This window comes from Fusarium redolens (genome assembly GCF_020744475.1).
Source record: "Fusarium redolens strain MPI-CAGE-AT-0023 chromosome Unknown BKA55scaffold_16, whole genome shotgun sequence".
In the NCBI taxonomy this organism is placed as follows: domain Eukaryota; kingdom Fungi; phylum Ascomycota; class Sordariomycetes; order Hypocreales; family Nectriaceae; genus Fusarium; species Fusarium redolens.
In genome coordinates, this window is record NW_025763679.1 from 160626 (window position 1) to 176014 (window position 15389).

Below are 15389 nucleotides of genomic sequence, written 5' to 3' on the forward strand. Positions count from 1 at the left end.
CCAATGAATGGCGTCAAAACACTAGCGCTTTACTGATGCCTAACTCACCCTTCCACGTTCTTATATATCGTGAAAGTATCCTCACTACTTCCCAGAGTGATATCGTCAATTCCAAATAATGGCTAATCGAGAGTTCTTCTACTTCTACGCTCCAACATGGGACTATCCCCCGGAAGGCCCTATCAAACTCGGCAATGTCATCAGCTCAGTCAAGAAACCTCACATACCCCTCATCAATTCTCCACCCACTGAAGGCACAGGCGTCTTCAAAACGGAGAAGAAGAAAGTCCAATATACGACGGAGAAACTACGAAGCGGAAAGTTCTCAATCTTGACCAAATTTCTGAGTGTCCTTGGGTTTGGCGTGGACGTTGGTGCTGAGATTGAAAGAAGGTCGGTATAGCACTTTTATAGGCGATCTGACAAGCTGACAATGCCAGCGACGAAGAAACATTTGTCTTTGAAACGTTGGAGACCACTGAATTTATTCCAACATCAGAGTATCTAAATCACTGTGTCGATTCTGAAGCTGTTCGTAGATGGCTGGAGAGATCTGGCTATTCTAAGCCAATCTACATTATCACTGGACTGAAAGTTGTCACCGGGGCTGCTGCAAATACTCTAAAATCGCGTACCGTCGGTGGAAACCTTTCTGTGGAGGTCGATGGTACAATCTTGAGTGGCGGTACCGTACCTATTGGCGGCGGCCCTGGTATTGAGAGCAAGGCTGCTACAAGTCAAGGCACCAAGTGGGAGGGAGGCAACTTTGTCTTCGCCTTTCGCGCCAGCAAGGTACGAGTGAGGAAGACTGGTGAGGTTAAAAGCGAAGACCAATACACCAAAGGAGCTATGCTTGACCCCCAGGATGAAGAGCGCAAGCAAGGCAGCCTCGAGATCAGTGCGGTTGAAGAGCTCAGCGCCCAGGATGAAGGGTTTGAAGAGGAGAAGGTGAAGGAGGGAGATGAGGAGGTTTTCTGTGCCATCCCCAAGGACGAGGACTCAGATGATGAATGGTAATGATACACAAGCTATGGTCGAAGGTCTGCAGTTCAAATGGTATCATGTATTGCTACGCTATCACGTTTTCAATGTTCTTGAAATCTCATAATTCACCCATTCCAAGTCCCCTCCGAACAGATTATGCTTATGCAAACTAAGATGAACATAAAAGTAGTCATCCCGTGGTTTATAGTTCGGTCCTCTAATCGCGCATCTCCTCAACAAAGCCTCCATCTTCTCTCTCCTCTTCAAAGCCAGAGCCTGATTCTTTGGCAGATGAAGACGAGCATATTGCAATAGAAATGCTGCAATGCCTGCCATGATAGGCGTGGCGTATGATGTTCCTGATCGAGATTTGAGGCTGTTTGAATCTTCACATAGAAGTGTTGGCCATGCTGACTCGATGGACTCGCCTACTGTTGCGAGGTTGATAGAGTTTGGCTCGGCCGTTGGACTAAAGCCTGACGCTTCGCCGTTCGTATCTGTTGAATGTACGCAAATAACATGCGGGTTACTCGCTGGATATGCTCTTCCTAGTCGAGCGCCGCTATTGGAGGCAGCAGCGAACATGAGGATTTTCTTAGAGTACGCATGATCAATAGCATCTTGGAGAGCATCGTAGCCATCCACATCGGAGGAGGGCCAGCCGAATGACATCGAGATGATGTCTACTTCCCACTTGTCAACGGCATGGTATATCGCCTAATGATCTCAGCCTAGTCCATTCTTCATCACAAGCTCGACTATGATACTTACGTTCGCCACAATAGCGGCATTAGGCGTCGCGTTCTTCTTATCCGCGATCTTGACGATATACAAATGCGAATCTCTTGCATAGTCAAGAATCAGGTTTGCAGCGAATGTCCCGTGCCCATTCGTATCCGGCACATTCTTCTGAGCAGCATTATGGAAGTTCTTCTTGCCCTTGATGTTATCCTCATATACTTCCAAGTAGGGATGGTCTCTGTCGATGCCTGTGTCGAGGATGGCGATTTTGACGGGGTGTGGTGGTCTTTGATCAATATAGTCGCCGACAAACTTCTTGTAGACATTTTCATACTGCGATCGCCACGTCCTATACTTTTCAGTCCTGTGATAGGGGTCAGTTGAAGAGTGGCCAGCTTAGGCTGGAATACCTACTCTGTTCTAGAAATGCCTCCATCATTGACCTGATCATCAAAGAACTGAGACGCTTCATTTTGGCCACTGAGACTCGCCGCGTAGCCAATATTGGGTAGCGAATAGGGAATCAGTGACTGAAGCTGTGAGAATTGTTGTATCGATTGGTGAGCTTTGGCGTTGATATCAAACTGGCTTTGTGCCAGTAAAAAGGCTGGAGATGGAATGCGGCTCGTTGTTTGCCCCGGGGATAAAAGAAGTGATTGGTCTGTCTCTTTTGTGGTAATGACCTGGCCCCATTTTCCAAAGTCCAGACTCTTAGCATATTGGTCGACTCCATCAAGCTGGATCTGACTGAAGCCATGCGTCAGGTGCAGTTCCAGTGGTCGAACAACCTTCTGGTATATCCGAGTTCTGAGCTCCTCAGCACCCAAGAGTCCTCCTTCGGTGTCCTCCCATAGCTCTCCATCTAGACAGTTGTCGATAGCCTCCAGTAAAGGGGAGTCCTCCGGGATCTGAGATCGCCAGCCCTCCTCTCCTTCTTCATCGCCCCAGAAGACCTGATCCACGTCCATGAGGGTGACACGACCACTGTCAGTCTCGATGAGAGGAATATCATGCATTTCGGCAAGTTGTTTAAAGGGTTTGACAAAGTATACTTCCATCAAGACGACTGCCAGAGCGACCATTTCGGGACAGCTGTGACCCGAATCGAGCTCTCCAGCCGATTCACCGTCATATTCATGGGGACTCTGTGTCTTACGTAACTGGGCTTCGATGAATGGCCTCAGCGGTGTTTTGCATGCTGTAGTCTGGAAGAACTTGATGTTCGAAGAGCCCCAACCAGGCTGTAGCCATGACGTACCGTAAAGATGCAGTACCGTATAGCCAATGATAAGAGAGAGAATCCGCTTCGTTTTCTCCGTAAAAAAGTCTTTCTTCTCATCAAAACATCCCGACAGTGATATAGGCTCTGTGGTTTTGTCGATCTGGAAATTGCTCTTCTCCGGTCGTACTTCAAACAGCTGACCGCTCTTGAGCCGTACAAGAAGACGCTGCAAAGGTCGTGTCCGTATCTCGATGATTGGCTTACATAGCCTCTCTATTCTTTTGCTGCTACTATAATGCTTTTTCTCTCGGCATGAGCTCGTCTCTTCGTGGCCACTGAAGCGGACAATTCTTTCCCTGGCCGCCTGAATTCTGAACTCGTGCCAGTCATGCTCCATAGATAAGAACATATCCATCTCAAGATCGCCTGTCTCACCATCCACATCGTGCCTCCGATTAGGTCTTCGACTGGATTTCAGAACTGGCTTCTTCTCAGGCGAACGATATGTCCCTAACTCGAGCTTGGCCTTGAAGTCGTGTTGTGAAGGACACGAGCAGCTTCTGCACTCTAGAAGAGCATCGAAAATGGACTTTGCGGCTTTCCAAACTGCAAAGGGTGGTTCGACAATGTTTAGAGCCGCGAAATCACTGGACGCCTTCTGGACTGATAACTCGGGCTGCTGCTTCTCCAGGCCATCAGCGCATTTCTCAAGCCCTTGATCCACCTGTGACATGTCTTCTTCCGTAATGTCTTGCCTCAACCAGCGATGAATGAAGCCCAACTTCGTGTCATCTGCTTGTATTCGTGTCTCATTCCATAAAAGGCTCAACATCTTAAGTCGAAACTCAAGAGTCACAGAGTAAGCCGGAAACTCGTCTAAGCCGCTTTCTGGTATCAACAGCCCTAAGTGAGAGATGGCTTGGTCGAGGTAATCGTTATTGAGGCATGATGAGTTTTGTCGCGCTTTCGTGAGGCTTTCTTGTAGCCGGAAGCAGTGGTAGCTCAAATGACTGTAGAAGACCTTTACCTCAGGACTGACTTCGTGCAGGCGAGCGAGTGCCGCGACTTCTAGGATCGTCCCGACCGTGTCCAAAAGAAGACTTTGACGGCCTGAGTCAGTATTCGGACTAGGTGATATGGCCATGACATTTTTGGGCTTGGAAATACACCTGAGCTGCAAGATTACTTCTGCTGACAAGTTCTCGGGTGATTTCAGTAGGCGGTAAATGTTGCATGCGTGCGGCTGAGATGAGGCGGGGTAAAGCTGAGATGATAGCAGAAACCCCTTATCTCATAACTGGCCTGGGTAATGAGATGCCAGACCCCATCCCAATTGGACGATATGTAACGGCGAAATGTCGTTAAATATGACAAAGGCATAATTTGAGATGTATTGGTCTCATAATCAAGATCTATGAACTATTTTACGGTTGATACAAGATCAATACACAAGTTGACGTGTTAGATGCGTCGGCTTATCTGTTATACCACTGTATCAAACCACCAATCAGAAGACTCCATACCAGGTTGGGAAACATCTCGACTGCCTCACTCAAGACGCCCAAGTATTTTATCACCTCATCACCCGTCCTCGTCAGATCCGAATCCTCTTAGCGCAGGCTGGCCATGATGGCCGAACCGGTCGATGGCGCTGAGCAAAAGGGGCCCAAAATCTCTGCTTCAGCCAACGAGTGCCTCGAGTCTTTCCAAAAATGTCTCTTTTCCGCAGCCTCGATCCATCCCCGGGAGTTGTCGATGGTAGAGGACCAGTTTGCAAGATTCTCAAGCTGGACAAACGGGATAGGTGTTTTTGCGCCTGATTCAGCATCTATGGATCATAGGTTGAGATATGCCCCTGCGGTTAAGGGTGTTGTTATTGGCCTGTTGGAATCACTGAACTATCGATGCCAGAGTTGTAGGACAAGTCGAGCTTTTCTCTGACTATAAAGACTAACTCTCAGTAGTACTCAAGGTTCTGAATTCCATGATAGAGCCTCCAGGTTGGGAAGACGTGAACCAAGGCTTCCAAAAGTCTCTTTTGGATGCAGCATCAGAGATCAGCCGACTCAACAAGATTTCTAACACGATCCGCCGTGCAAGCAAAGATACTCAGGCTCTCAAAGCAAGTAACTTCCAGATAAAAGATGACGAAGGAAACGATGTGGAAGACATACTACGGGAACACTTTAAACATCACATTTGCGACAGATTCCCCGGCTTGGGCGAAGTTCTCCAGGAGAGACTGGCTCGGACGATGCTTCTTCGAAGGAAGCGCATCTTATACAGAAGGTATCGCCAGGAGAGTACAACAATAAAGCCTCAGAAAACGGAGGCCGAGAAACTAGTCGAGCTCCCAAGTGCTCAGCAAGCTATATCATCTGAGCATTCCAAGACGCAAGAGAGCAAGCCCAAGGGGCATAGCGCGGTCTCCAAATCAGCCTTGGCAGCACCATCCCAAGTCAAAAGCGCAACAACTCTGGCGCTAGAAAAGTTTCAAAAAGCAGCTGCAAGCCCATCAGTTGCATCAGCAAGCAAGACAGTTGCTCTGGGTTCCCATGAAGCTCTAGTATTCCCTCCCGCCCCAGGATTTGCTCTCAAAAAGCGCTATGAGAGACTCAAAAAGCAAAATGATTTTACAGAAAATGGGACAAAATCACCTTTAGAGGGCTTTCCAGAAGAAGAACTGGTAGGACTTATAGAAATTACCTGTCCATATTGTCTTTATGCTCTTCCAACCCAACAATTCTTTGACGATCGAAAGTGGGAGTAAGTTCCCTTATCTTTAGATCATTGTAGGAGTTTACTGTCTAATCTGAATTCTAGAAACCACGTGGTAAGCGACTTGGATGCCTACGTATGTCTTTTTGAAGATTGCGATCAGCCAGATATCCTGTATAACCATAGCGACGAGTGGCTAGCCCACTTACAACAACATCGTCGGTTCTGGCGCTGCGCCTCTCATCGGGATCTTGATCCGTTTACATCCAGTGCCGAGTATACCGCTCACATGCGAGACGTTCACAACAGCAAGCTCAGCGACAACCAGCTTCGGGCCATGGCAAGCAGGAACAGTCGAAAAATGCCAAAGCTGTTTCCATCATGTCCTCTGTGTGGCAAGGATGAAGCTGAGGTGGATGGGCGTCTTGAGGACCACCTGGCTGGACATTTGCGTTCTCTAGCCCTTAAGTCACTACCCAGCTATGAAGATGAGCTGCCAGAAGAGGCCAACAACGACAACGATAGTATCAACATACCACGACCTCAGAGTCGAAGCACGGTACTGGAGATGAGACAGGCAGAGGACGAGTTCCCATTGGACATACTATGCTCTGACGAATTTTGGTCCCTCTGGAATCCAGAAGTGCCCCAAGATGCTGGTGTAAACTTCATGGGAGATGCTCATACTGAACTTGATTTAAGTAGCCACGATATCGAACAAGCCACTCTGTTTTTCGATACCTATTCATCCAGAGATCACGCTGAAAGCTCAGAGCAGGATCCTATCCTTCAGTCCATGTTGAGCCAAAAGATGATGGGTGCTTATCATCAAGAACCCGACAACGAAATTTCGAAACAAGAACTCTGGCGTCGCGCCGTGAAATCTCCATTTCGTGAGAAGGGAACGCTGAAAGAAATGCTTGCAAAAATGAAGACTGATCTCAGAGAGGAAGAAACACTAGCCTCCGCTTTAAGCACTCTTGCAGACGAGGAAGACCCCTCAGACAGGAACATTTATGAGACAGAAAAACCCCAGACCGGAGAGCAGATTGAGACAAATCCGATAGTCGAAAAGAAGGGAATTGATTCACAACAAGAAAGTATCTCGCTTGAGGAGAGCGGTTATCTGATCCTCTCTATCAAGAATATAAAGTGCTCGAACTTTTTCTTGATGCAAATTGGCTCCCCTGATCAACTAGTCTGCGACGTAAGCTACGGAGGTGAGGTCTCACAAGTCGCATTTCGGGCCGAGGAACAAGTTTGGTGAGTTTTACAGTTCAAAAAAGGAGATTAAAAAGGACGCTAATTCCATTCTTAAGGGATAAACCAATCATACTACATGTTCCATACGACATTCCGAAGTCGCTAACAGTATCACTATCCTCAGTTTCCATGACAAATCGACGCGCTCCCCACATGGCCTTGAATGGACCCTTTGGCACGACTGAGATAAACGTCCGACACATCATATCGACTAAGTATACCTACAGCGATGTTCGCCGGATACTGAGACGGGAAACTGAAAGTCTAGTTAATTTTCGAACAACTGCAGAAATTTCCTTCGACCTTTCGTGGCAGCTTACGGATCCAAGAATATCCAGCAAGAAGACACAAGATTCTGACCACAGCGACTTGAGTAAGCTCTCAGAGCCACTTTCGTTTTCTCCTAATATCCAGGACGAAGCTTCGGAAGGACATAAAGCGCCATCTGTTGGCGAACCTCCAGCTTCCTCAGTAAAAGCTGATCCAGAAGTCTTGACAAGGCTTGGAGATCTGAAAGATAAAGGTCGTGTAAACTATTCTGCACCGACTCCACAGCATAACTCCAGCCGTGCTGCTGGCTTCGAGGTCGACAATGAGGGATCTTCTCGAAGATACAGTGGCTACGATGGCACGGGCTATCAGATAAATGGCTCCATCATCTCTTACGATGAATGTCAACGCCGAGAAGGGGAACAGCCTGAGGAGTATGTTAGCGTTTCTGATCCTTTGACAGTCACAGAAATGCCAAAGGAATCTCTGAAGTCTTTTGATGAGATGTTCTTGGACCAAGACTACAGTTCTAGTCGAGTCCGCTTCAAAGTGGAAGATGATTCCATCAAGGAAACACCAACCAGAAAGACTAGCAGAAATATAGAGAAAGACGCATACAATGGATGGTTCTTCAAAGGAGATAAGTGGCGACCTGAACAGCTTCCTGGAGCAGACGGTCAGCAAGAAGAAGGCTTGAAGTTCCAGATGAACGACGCGAACGCTCCTATGACGGCCGGATCTCGGTTTTCTGTACTAGCTCAGGGTAATGAGGAAGAAGGAAAGTTGGCCGAAGCCACGGAGGTGGTTGAGAGATCGTCGAACCAAATTCGCAGGGGCATTCAGGTGCTCAATGATGCTTTCGAAGCCTCAGAAGATGAACCAAGCGCAGGGAAAAGGCCCGACGCGATAATGGATACAGATAAACCTGTCTTTATGGATCCATCACAATCACCACTTCGTGGAAGGGTTGAGATAGAGAATGAACGGCCCCGGCGTCGCGGAAAGAGTCCACAAATGGAATCCGAGGACGAGGAAGCTCAGAGGCAACGTATCAGGGAACGGGTGGGCTCCCCGCGTATTGCAACCGTGGGTAAAAAGTCAGGAAGAAAGAGCCAGTCATCACCTCCTCGCAGTGGCACCAATAGGGATGCTCCTGGATGGTTCAAGGACTATAGGAAGCTTTCTCAGCGTCGCGTTGAGCAATTTCACACTCAAGATTCCGCTTCGAGGCTGGAGATGCCTCTTCCGTCTGCACCGCCTGTTTCTGCACGGCAGAAAGAAAAGCCAGAGTCTAATCCATTGCCACGGAAGAAGAAAGGGGATACCAAGAGGGATAGGAAGGAATGGGTGTCTGATTGAGATACTTTGATACTGTCTTATAAAAGATAGGTTCTTAAGGAAGATCCTTTCCCAATGATCTCTGATTTCTGGTCCGTGATACAATAGTTACAGGAAGAACCTAATGTAGGTCAGGGCCACAGGGGCTTGTATGAGTTTGTGTAAACCCTATCAATACATTAGCAACATCGATCTAGGCAACGCAGCAAGAATAACACCTTATTTTTCTTACATTTTCAAGGGGTATGAAACCTCACCTGCATTGTATGATAAAGCGTTTAAATAAGTTTCACATCTGAACTTTGATTCCTAGCGGGTTCAGCTCGTACATATAGTTCTCATTCACGATTAAGGTTTTGTGAACGAATGTTTATCCGTGAATCACATATTACTTGAGGTCCGGCCTTGCCACCGACTGCATGCCTGTTCTGCCAACCCTATCTGCCACTTTCATTCGATCCAAACCAGCAAGAACGCAAGTATACTTTCGCTATAACAGCTAATCTTGGTTGCGACTATGAGTTAACTCTGACTAAACTCAACCCATTCCTGTGGTCTCATATTATCAAGGTTCCGTGGCAAAGTTAAGCTTCACACAAGAGATAAATCGAACCCATGAGGGTGAATCAGCCACACAAAGCATAATTACATGCTCAATAAAAAGGCTTCTATTTCTGTCTTGTCAAAATTCTTTTCCTGAACCTGTCAATGTCACCGTCACCACTAGAACCCCCTACGTCAGGCCAAAAACAATAGAAAAAATGGACTGCTTTTCTAAACTCCCTCCTGAGCTCAGGATCCAAATCCTTTCTCAGTTCTCGTCCACAACTACAATTTTCCGACTCATCCGAGCATCTCCAATCATGTTTGCTCAGTACAGGGCATCCAAAGCAACTATAAGACGCCATTATGTGGTCAATCTACTCACTGGTGATCGACATGAAGAGCTCCTACAAGACGCCTTGGGCCTGCTTTATCTGGACCTGGCCGACAATCGACCTGACAATCATGTCATGAAATACATCATCAGGCAGTGGACGTCAAAAGCGTTACCCAATCCTCTTGAAGAAAAGGATCAAGCTACCATTGCCAAGCTCTATAAACTATTCTCCCACATGAGTATGTTTGTGGAAGAATACATCAGCAAAGCCACTGCCTTAAACCCACCTCAGGCTTACCTCTGTCTTCCGCAGATCTCCATTCCAATCAGAGGGCTCTACTACAACGAACACAGCTTTAGTCCAAAGTATGTCACTTTAGATGAGCTCACTTCATCAGAATGTCAGTTTCTTGTATGGGCTTTTATGAGATTTGACATGCTCTGCAAGACTCACGGTCCTGGGGCAGCATTGTTGATAGACAAGAACGAGCACAGTGCTATTACTGAGAAGATACTCTACCAGCTCGCTGACTACGAGCACGAGGCAATCTATTGCGTTCTCGAGTATGTCAAGGGAGTCTACGGGGCTCTTTACACAGCATCTACACGTTGCTCGACGAGACATGCTTCCAGTGGTTCGAGAGGCAACCCTGACGGCTTGGTACGCCTGATGTACCCAGATAACCTTTATTTCAATCCAATGGTAGCCTATCGTGATATGAAGCTACCAAAAGAATGTATTCCTGCATTGTTAGGATTTGTTTACGATTTGCCAGACCTTGGCTTTGATCTACTCAGAAATCTAGTCCTCTTTGCAAACAAGACACAGCCCGAAGATGTGCGAAGCTGGTTCTATACGATATTTTCCGAATGGACGAGGTCAACGCTTCCCCCCCCTCGCAATCATCGCTTCCCCCTCCTCGGCGGGCTTTCGATGAACTTGGATCGCCATCTAGATGACTCGCTGAGATCTTTCTTGGTGCGGAGGTTGTCTCCTACTCACTACTTGGAATCCGCCCGTTTCTCCTTAATACCATTCCGGCTTCGAGCATTGTGTTTGCAGCGCAGAATATTCAGACAACGAGCGTGGGTTTTTCTGGATGATACACGACTCAGCCAAAAGGATCCTGACCACTTCCCGCTAATCGAAGATCTTTACAAGCAACAAACCACTGCCAATAAACTTGATTACATGTTTGAAGTCCAAGAGAGGGAACGACTGCGACTTTTACAACTTTGCCAGTATCGAAGAGAAGTGGGCTTCAAGGACACCCAAAACGAAGGGCAGGAGTATACATTTAGAGAGAATGATCAGGCTTCCATTCCACGTTTGTTTGACCGATCAGGTAATAGGGATGTGACAACATTTTGGCGACATATCTGAACCTATTGATAGAGGGAGGGAGCATAGATTCTGACGAGGATATTGGGTTTACGCAACTCAACGCAACCTTCATGTTGGTATGCAATCGCTGAGCTTCTAGTGCCGTTTTATGATATATTCTTCTTATAGTTGGACACGCCTATACTTGCTTTTCGCTTCTGGCGCTATTTAGAAATTCTCCATTGTACGGATACTTGCTGTTAGATGATATGCGACCAACAGGAACATTGGAAACATTCCCCATGTTCATAAGCTACATAATAACTGGACACTACAAATATCCAATTATGTTTCGTATACAGGCCGTCTTTTGAGAAACATTATTATAGAGTCAGTTGCGGTGAAGTTAAGTTGAATATGATGAGCATTGTGACATACAACGACAGGGTTTATTCAACATCCTAGGCTCGAGATGTCTATGCTAGAACGCTATTATGCAGCCAAATAACAAATATGTAAATCTATAAATATAAAGTCTCATATCTGAGTAATCTATAAGTGAAATGAAGGACAAATGGTACATGGCTCATCGACTTTGTGGATCTAGGCTATCGCCATTCTATTTCTCCGGCTCAATTGCATGGGTAGTTGGTCGACTTCGCCTTGCCATTAGTAAAGGAGAACCAATTCGAAAAGGCCTCAGATGCCGTGCAGACCGGCAACATAACAACTCCTGGGGCTGTGACGTTTTACTCGGAGACTAGGTCCATGCCATCAACTGTGCTGGCAGGATCGAGCATAGACCATTCGTTGGCATTCCCGTTACCGATGAAGCTGTTGACGGCTCTATTACCGGATGTTAGTCCGTGGTTCAACATGAATCTAAAAGCTTGGGATAGGGTTTCTGCTTACCCGTTCACGATATCTTCCTTGGTCAAACCACCGAAGGCTGTTTCTGATCCGGTCAGATCATCGAGTCCTGGCAGTCTACTGAAGAAGTTATCGGTGCATCCAGCATTGAAGCTTCCATGGGACTCATCGGAGGTTCGAGCTTCGCCTGTGCATCCAATCAAGTAGTACATCTTGGAACCGACACAGACACCAGATGACTCGTAGTTCTTGGAGTTCATGTGCTTCACGCCAGCCTTGTCTCCGCAGTCTTGCTCTGAATCGATAACACTGAAAGCGAGGTTAGTGACAGGTCATGATATCACTGAGTAACAACTTACACAGGGCCAAGTTCAGAATATGACAGCTGCCAAGCGAGTGGGACCAGCTCCGCGAAGAGAGCTTTCGAAACAAGCGCTTGAATCGCATCAACGCCGAGATCTTGGTGCTTCGTCTCAAGCATCTGGCCGTCCGTAATGGCGGTGAAAAGTAGATCGGTATTTTCCTTCGAACCGTTGAAAAGCTGCTCGTTCATCTAGACAATCTCAGCTTGCTAGATCGTAACAATGGCTGTCAAAGAGTGAAACGTCAGTATTAAAAGCATGTTGAGAAGAATCACATGGACCGCCTACCGTTAAGCCTAGTCGAAATGGAGTTCTCGGCACTGAGGGCGCTATCACTGCAAGATTTTAGACAATTTGCCCTTGAAGTACTGGTCTCCAACAAAATCACTTACTCTTTCAGGGAGTCTTTAGCAATAGTGATACTGTTTGTTACCATTGGGTTGACCCAGTCCTTGACAGTACCCAATGTGTTGGAATTGGCTTTGAAGTAAGGCATGCCCTTAAGAGCTGGATTGGGTTAGCCCACCACAAAACCCTTCCTTTACTCGACCAGTGCTAAGCTGAGTTCCACATCGGGGACACCGCGAGGGAAAAGCCAAGACCAATGATGTCGAGAAGAAGCTTGACAGAGAAATCGTTTGACTTGATGGGCGCAAAGGTACTAGAGAGCTCACCAACTTGGGCATTGATGTCGTTCTGAGCCCTGTCAAGTGCATCCCAAAAGTTGAAGTGAACCTGTAGAATTTTTAGTAAAGCTCGTACAGCTTGGTGAGTACATGAAGTGTACATACACGGTAGATGGACTCCATGGAGTTGATGCCGAAGTAAGCTCCTGGATATGTAACGTCGTTACATTGCACCACATTGGAGCCGCAGGGGTTGTCATTCTCGATGGTACCGCAGTCGATACCCTCTGGGCCGTGTAAAAGGTTGCTGAATTATCAAGGACTGTTAGTCGTGTGTCCCCGTTAGTTCCCGACGGAAACGACGAACCTGCTCTGTAAAGTTCAAGCCGCCAGGGAACGGATTAGCATTCCACTGATCAACACCCCACTTCCAAGCCTGGTCTGCATAAACAGAACCCCAGCGGAACTTTGCATCTTTGGAAGCATCAGTGACCCCAGGGTTAGTACAGGTAACATGGGTGAAGTCATCGCCCGCCGCGTTGTTACCACCGTCACCACTGGCATGACAAGTGCCGTAACCACAAGCGCTATGGTCCATACCAGGCCACTGATTGCAAACAGGGTCCCCGTCACCCTTTTTCAAATGCAGGACGAAGGATTGCTCTACACTCAGAAGCGTATAGCTTCAAACGCTATGGTACCATTGAAAGTGCTCACCACGGTTATCTCGGCAGTCTAAGCGAGAAGGCCAGTCTTTCAAGGAAGGTGACAGTTCGAATGTTTAAGATTGGATGAATCCTTTACTGTTAAATGATAGGGCAGCGAAGTTCTGATGCTATTATCTGAGTATGCCACGAGATATGAAGCATAGAAATTTGCAGTGATAAGTCTCACCGAGGGTTCAGGGTTAAGATTGCGGACATAAAGATTGGAAGTAATATCTCAGTGCATTGACAGATCGAAGGAACTTCAGCATCGAATGATAGAGTTTACTCTTAGATTTAAGTCTATGTTCCATAACAAGCGCTTGGCCTTAACAGAAACGCAACACTATGATCAGCCCAGAAACAGACAATGCAATATCCCAAATTAAATACATCTATTCCATCGTGTGCACCTCCGGAATCGCGGTCCAGCGAGCACTATACCCGCTCTTGGTGCGCCAGTGAGATCCAAACCAGTAGAGAACAAAGGGAAATGCAGTCATGACACCAGAGATTATACCAAAAAGGCTGAAAGTCCAAGCTCCACCCAAATTGGTAAGCATGTCGAGAAGGAAGACTGGCACAATGCCTGCGCAGGCCAGTCGAAAACACGCCGCAGTGGTAAGGGCAGATAAAGTTCCCGCCGGTGGATATGCATCAAACAGGTAAGAAATGAACGAGATGAGAACCATCGCATTGCCCCAGACATAGACTGCTGTTCCAGAAATCGGAGCAAGATAATGAATGCTGGGAGTGGCGGTGAAGGCAACCCAGAACAAAGAACCAGCTACCAAGAAAGCTCCGAACATGGCTGGGACAAGACGCTTCTCAATATCTTCCATATTCTTCTTAGCTCGACTGGAGAGTAGAGCCGCGATCAAGGAAGAGGTACCAAGAGCAAGTATCACTCCGACTATGGCTGAGACGAATGCCAAACCAGACTGTGTAACTCCGAAGCCATATGTAGCACCCAACGCAGCTGGTACAGAAACGAACCACTGGAACACAACTGCAAAGTTCAGGCCGAGGTAGAGAGAAACCAAGATAACCAGAGGTTCTGTGAAGAGCATCTTGACTGGTGTAAGAACGGTGATATGCGTCATTTCAGAAAGTGTCACTCCGCTTTGAGCGCATGGCAGTCTGATGCCGCTCTTGTTGTAGCGAATGCGGGTTCGTAGGATCTCTCGTCCGTATGTTTCAGGCATGAAGGAGCCAAATGCAAGGGCTGCGGTGCCGAAGATGAGGGTAACCCAGGAGAGCCAGGCTGGTCCTTTGGCTGCGAAGACAAAGCCGCCGATGATAGGGCCTACAGTTACAAAATGTCAGTCGTCTGTCAAGGATCAGGAAAAAGCTCAAGACATACCGGCAGCGGCCCCAAGATAAGAAGCAAGAGTCAAGAAGGAATAATATGTCACCGTCTTATTGGCAGGCCAGACATCAGCGAAAGTGCCTTCGATCAAAACGACGCATGGACCACCGAAAAGTCCAGCCAGGAACCGGAAAGCCAGCAATGTCGAAATGTTCGTCGCGAGACCAATAACTATTACACAAAGGCAAAAGAGAGGAAAGCTAGTAAAGTAGATCGGTCGTCGGCCGTATCGCTCAGAGAGATGCGGAGTGTAGATAGGCGCAAAGAACACGCCAAAGAAGGGCATGGTAAAACCGAGAACTGCCACGCGCTGTGAGACTCCAAATGCTTCTGGGATGGCGCCAATGGCTGCTGTGTATGTCGTGGTTCCGTACATGCTACTCAAGTCAATATCTATGGGACATTTCGTGCAACGGGTAACTCACATGACAAACACAAAGAAGAATGAACAAGCCGACACGTAGAGCTTCTTGAGAACTGACCAACTCATGGGACTATCGGGATCAGTGGGTGACAAGTTATGTCCTCCAGATCCTGCATTGGCCCTGATGCATGGCTCGTGTTCGTCGTCGGGTGTATGTCGACCGTCCGTGTTTTCTGTATGTGACGCCATGTCAAAGGCCGACATATTGGGCGTGGGTTCAAAGCTTGTCATATTTGGAGTCATGTCATATGTCGCTGTGTCGCGGGTTGAGTCCAAGTTGTTCATGTTGGAGAT

The 15389-nt window shown here is 47.3% G+C and overlaps 6 protein-coding genes across 6 annotated transcripts; 3 read left to right on the forward strand and 3 right to left on the reverse strand.

Moving 5' to 3' along the window:
* The first annotated feature begins 68 nt into the window (after positions 1-68).
* On the forward strand, positions 69-1041 carry BKA55DRAFT_578504 (uncharacterized protein). The gene is made up of 2 exons (XM_046193717.1): positions 69-393; positions 441-1041. Exons 1-2 carry the CDS (start codon positions 119-121, stop codon positions 1015-1017), a joined length of 852 nt encoding a protein of 283 aa, XP_046044885.1. The 5' UTR covers positions 69-118; the 3' UTR covers positions 1018-1041.
* BKA55DRAFT_578508 (uncharacterized protein) lies at positions 1042-4248 on the reverse strand. The gene is made up of 3 exons (XM_046193718.1): positions 2140-4248; positions 1756-2089; positions 1042-1701 (listed from the first exon to the last, which is right to left on the reverse strand). Exons 1-3 carry the CDS (start codon positions 4089-4091, stop codon positions 1078-1080), a joined length of 2910 nt encoding a protein of 969 aa, XP_046044886.1. The 5' UTR covers positions 4092-4248; the 3' UTR covers positions 1042-1077.
* A 235-nt stretch (positions 4249-4483) lies between these two features.
* BKA55DRAFT_578510 (uncharacterized protein) lies at positions 4484-8754 on the forward strand. The gene is made up of 4 exons (XM_046193719.1): positions 4484-4862; positions 4912-5713; positions 5771-6928; positions 6985-8754. The coding sequence occupies exons 1-4, from the start codon at positions 4574-4576 to the stop codon at positions 8555-8557; spliced, it is 3822 nt and encodes a 1273-aa protein (XP_046044887.1). The 5' UTR covers positions 4484-4573; the 3' UTR covers positions 8558-8754.
* A 543-nt stretch (positions 8755-9297) lies between these two features.
* BKA55DRAFT_520860 (uncharacterized protein) lies at positions 9298-10800 on the forward strand (the record flags this gene model as incomplete). Its single annotated transcript, XM_046188462.1, has 2 exons — positions 9298-9984; positions 10141-10800. 2 exons carry the CDS (start codon positions 9298-9300, stop codon positions 10798-10800), a joined length of 1347 nt encoding a protein of 448 aa, XP_046044888.1.
* A 689-nt stretch (positions 10801-11489) lies between these two features.
* BKA55DRAFT_543405 (uncharacterized protein) lies at positions 11490-13196 on the reverse strand (the record flags this gene model as incomplete). Its single annotated transcript, XM_046190592.1, has 7 exons — positions 11490-11586; positions 11653-11919; positions 11970-12163; positions 12406-12479; positions 12647-12707; positions 12764-12883; positions 12966-13196. The coding sequence occupies 7 exons, from the start codon at positions 13194-13196 to the stop codon at positions 11490-11492; spliced, it is 1044 nt and encodes a 347-aa protein (XP_046044889.1).
* A 501-nt stretch (positions 13197-13697) lies between these two features.
* On the reverse strand, positions 13698-15284 carry BKA55DRAFT_521623 (major facilitator superfamily domain-containing protein; the record flags this gene model as incomplete). The annotated part of the gene is made up of 3 exons (XM_046188528.1): positions 13698-14608; positions 14666-15048; positions 15097-15284. 3 exons carry the CDS (start codon positions 15282-15284, stop codon positions 13698-13700), a joined length of 1482 nt encoding a protein of 493 aa, XP_046044890.1.
* Positions 15285-15389: the final 105 nt, after the last annotated feature.

Coding starts and splice junctions, on each gene's coding strand:
- BKA55DRAFT_578508 (XM_046193718.1), bottom strand. CDS start 4,091: ATGGCCATATCACCTAGTCCGAATACTGACTCAGGCCGTCAAAGTCTT. Junction 2,090..2,139: donor GGAGGCATTTCTAGAACAGA/GTAGGTATTCCA, acceptor CCCCTATCACAG/GACTGAAAAGTATAGGACGT. Junction 1,702..1,755: donor ATGCCGCTATTGTGGCGAAC/GTAAGTATCATA, acceptor TGAGATCATTAG/GCGATATACCATGCCGTTGA.
- BKA55DRAFT_578504 (XM_046193717.1), top strand. CDS start 119: ATGGCTAATCGAGAGTTCTTCTACTTCTACGCTCCAACATGGGACTAT. Junction 394..440: donor GGTGCTGAGATTGAAAGAAG/GTCGGTATAGCA, acceptor TGACAATGCCAG/CGACGAAGAAACATTTGTCT.
- BKA55DRAFT_578510 (XM_046193719.1), top strand. CDS start 4,574: ATGATGGCCGAACCGGTCGATGGCGCTGAGCAAAAGGGGCCCAAAATC. Junction 4,863..4,911: donor GAACTATCGATGCCAGAGTT/GTAGGACAAGTC, acceptor AACTCTCAGTAG/TACTCAAGGTTCTGAATTCC. Junction 5,714..5,770: donor TTTGACGATCGAAAGTGGGA/GTAAGTTCCCTT, acceptor TCTGAATTCTAG/AAACCACGTGGTAAGCGACT.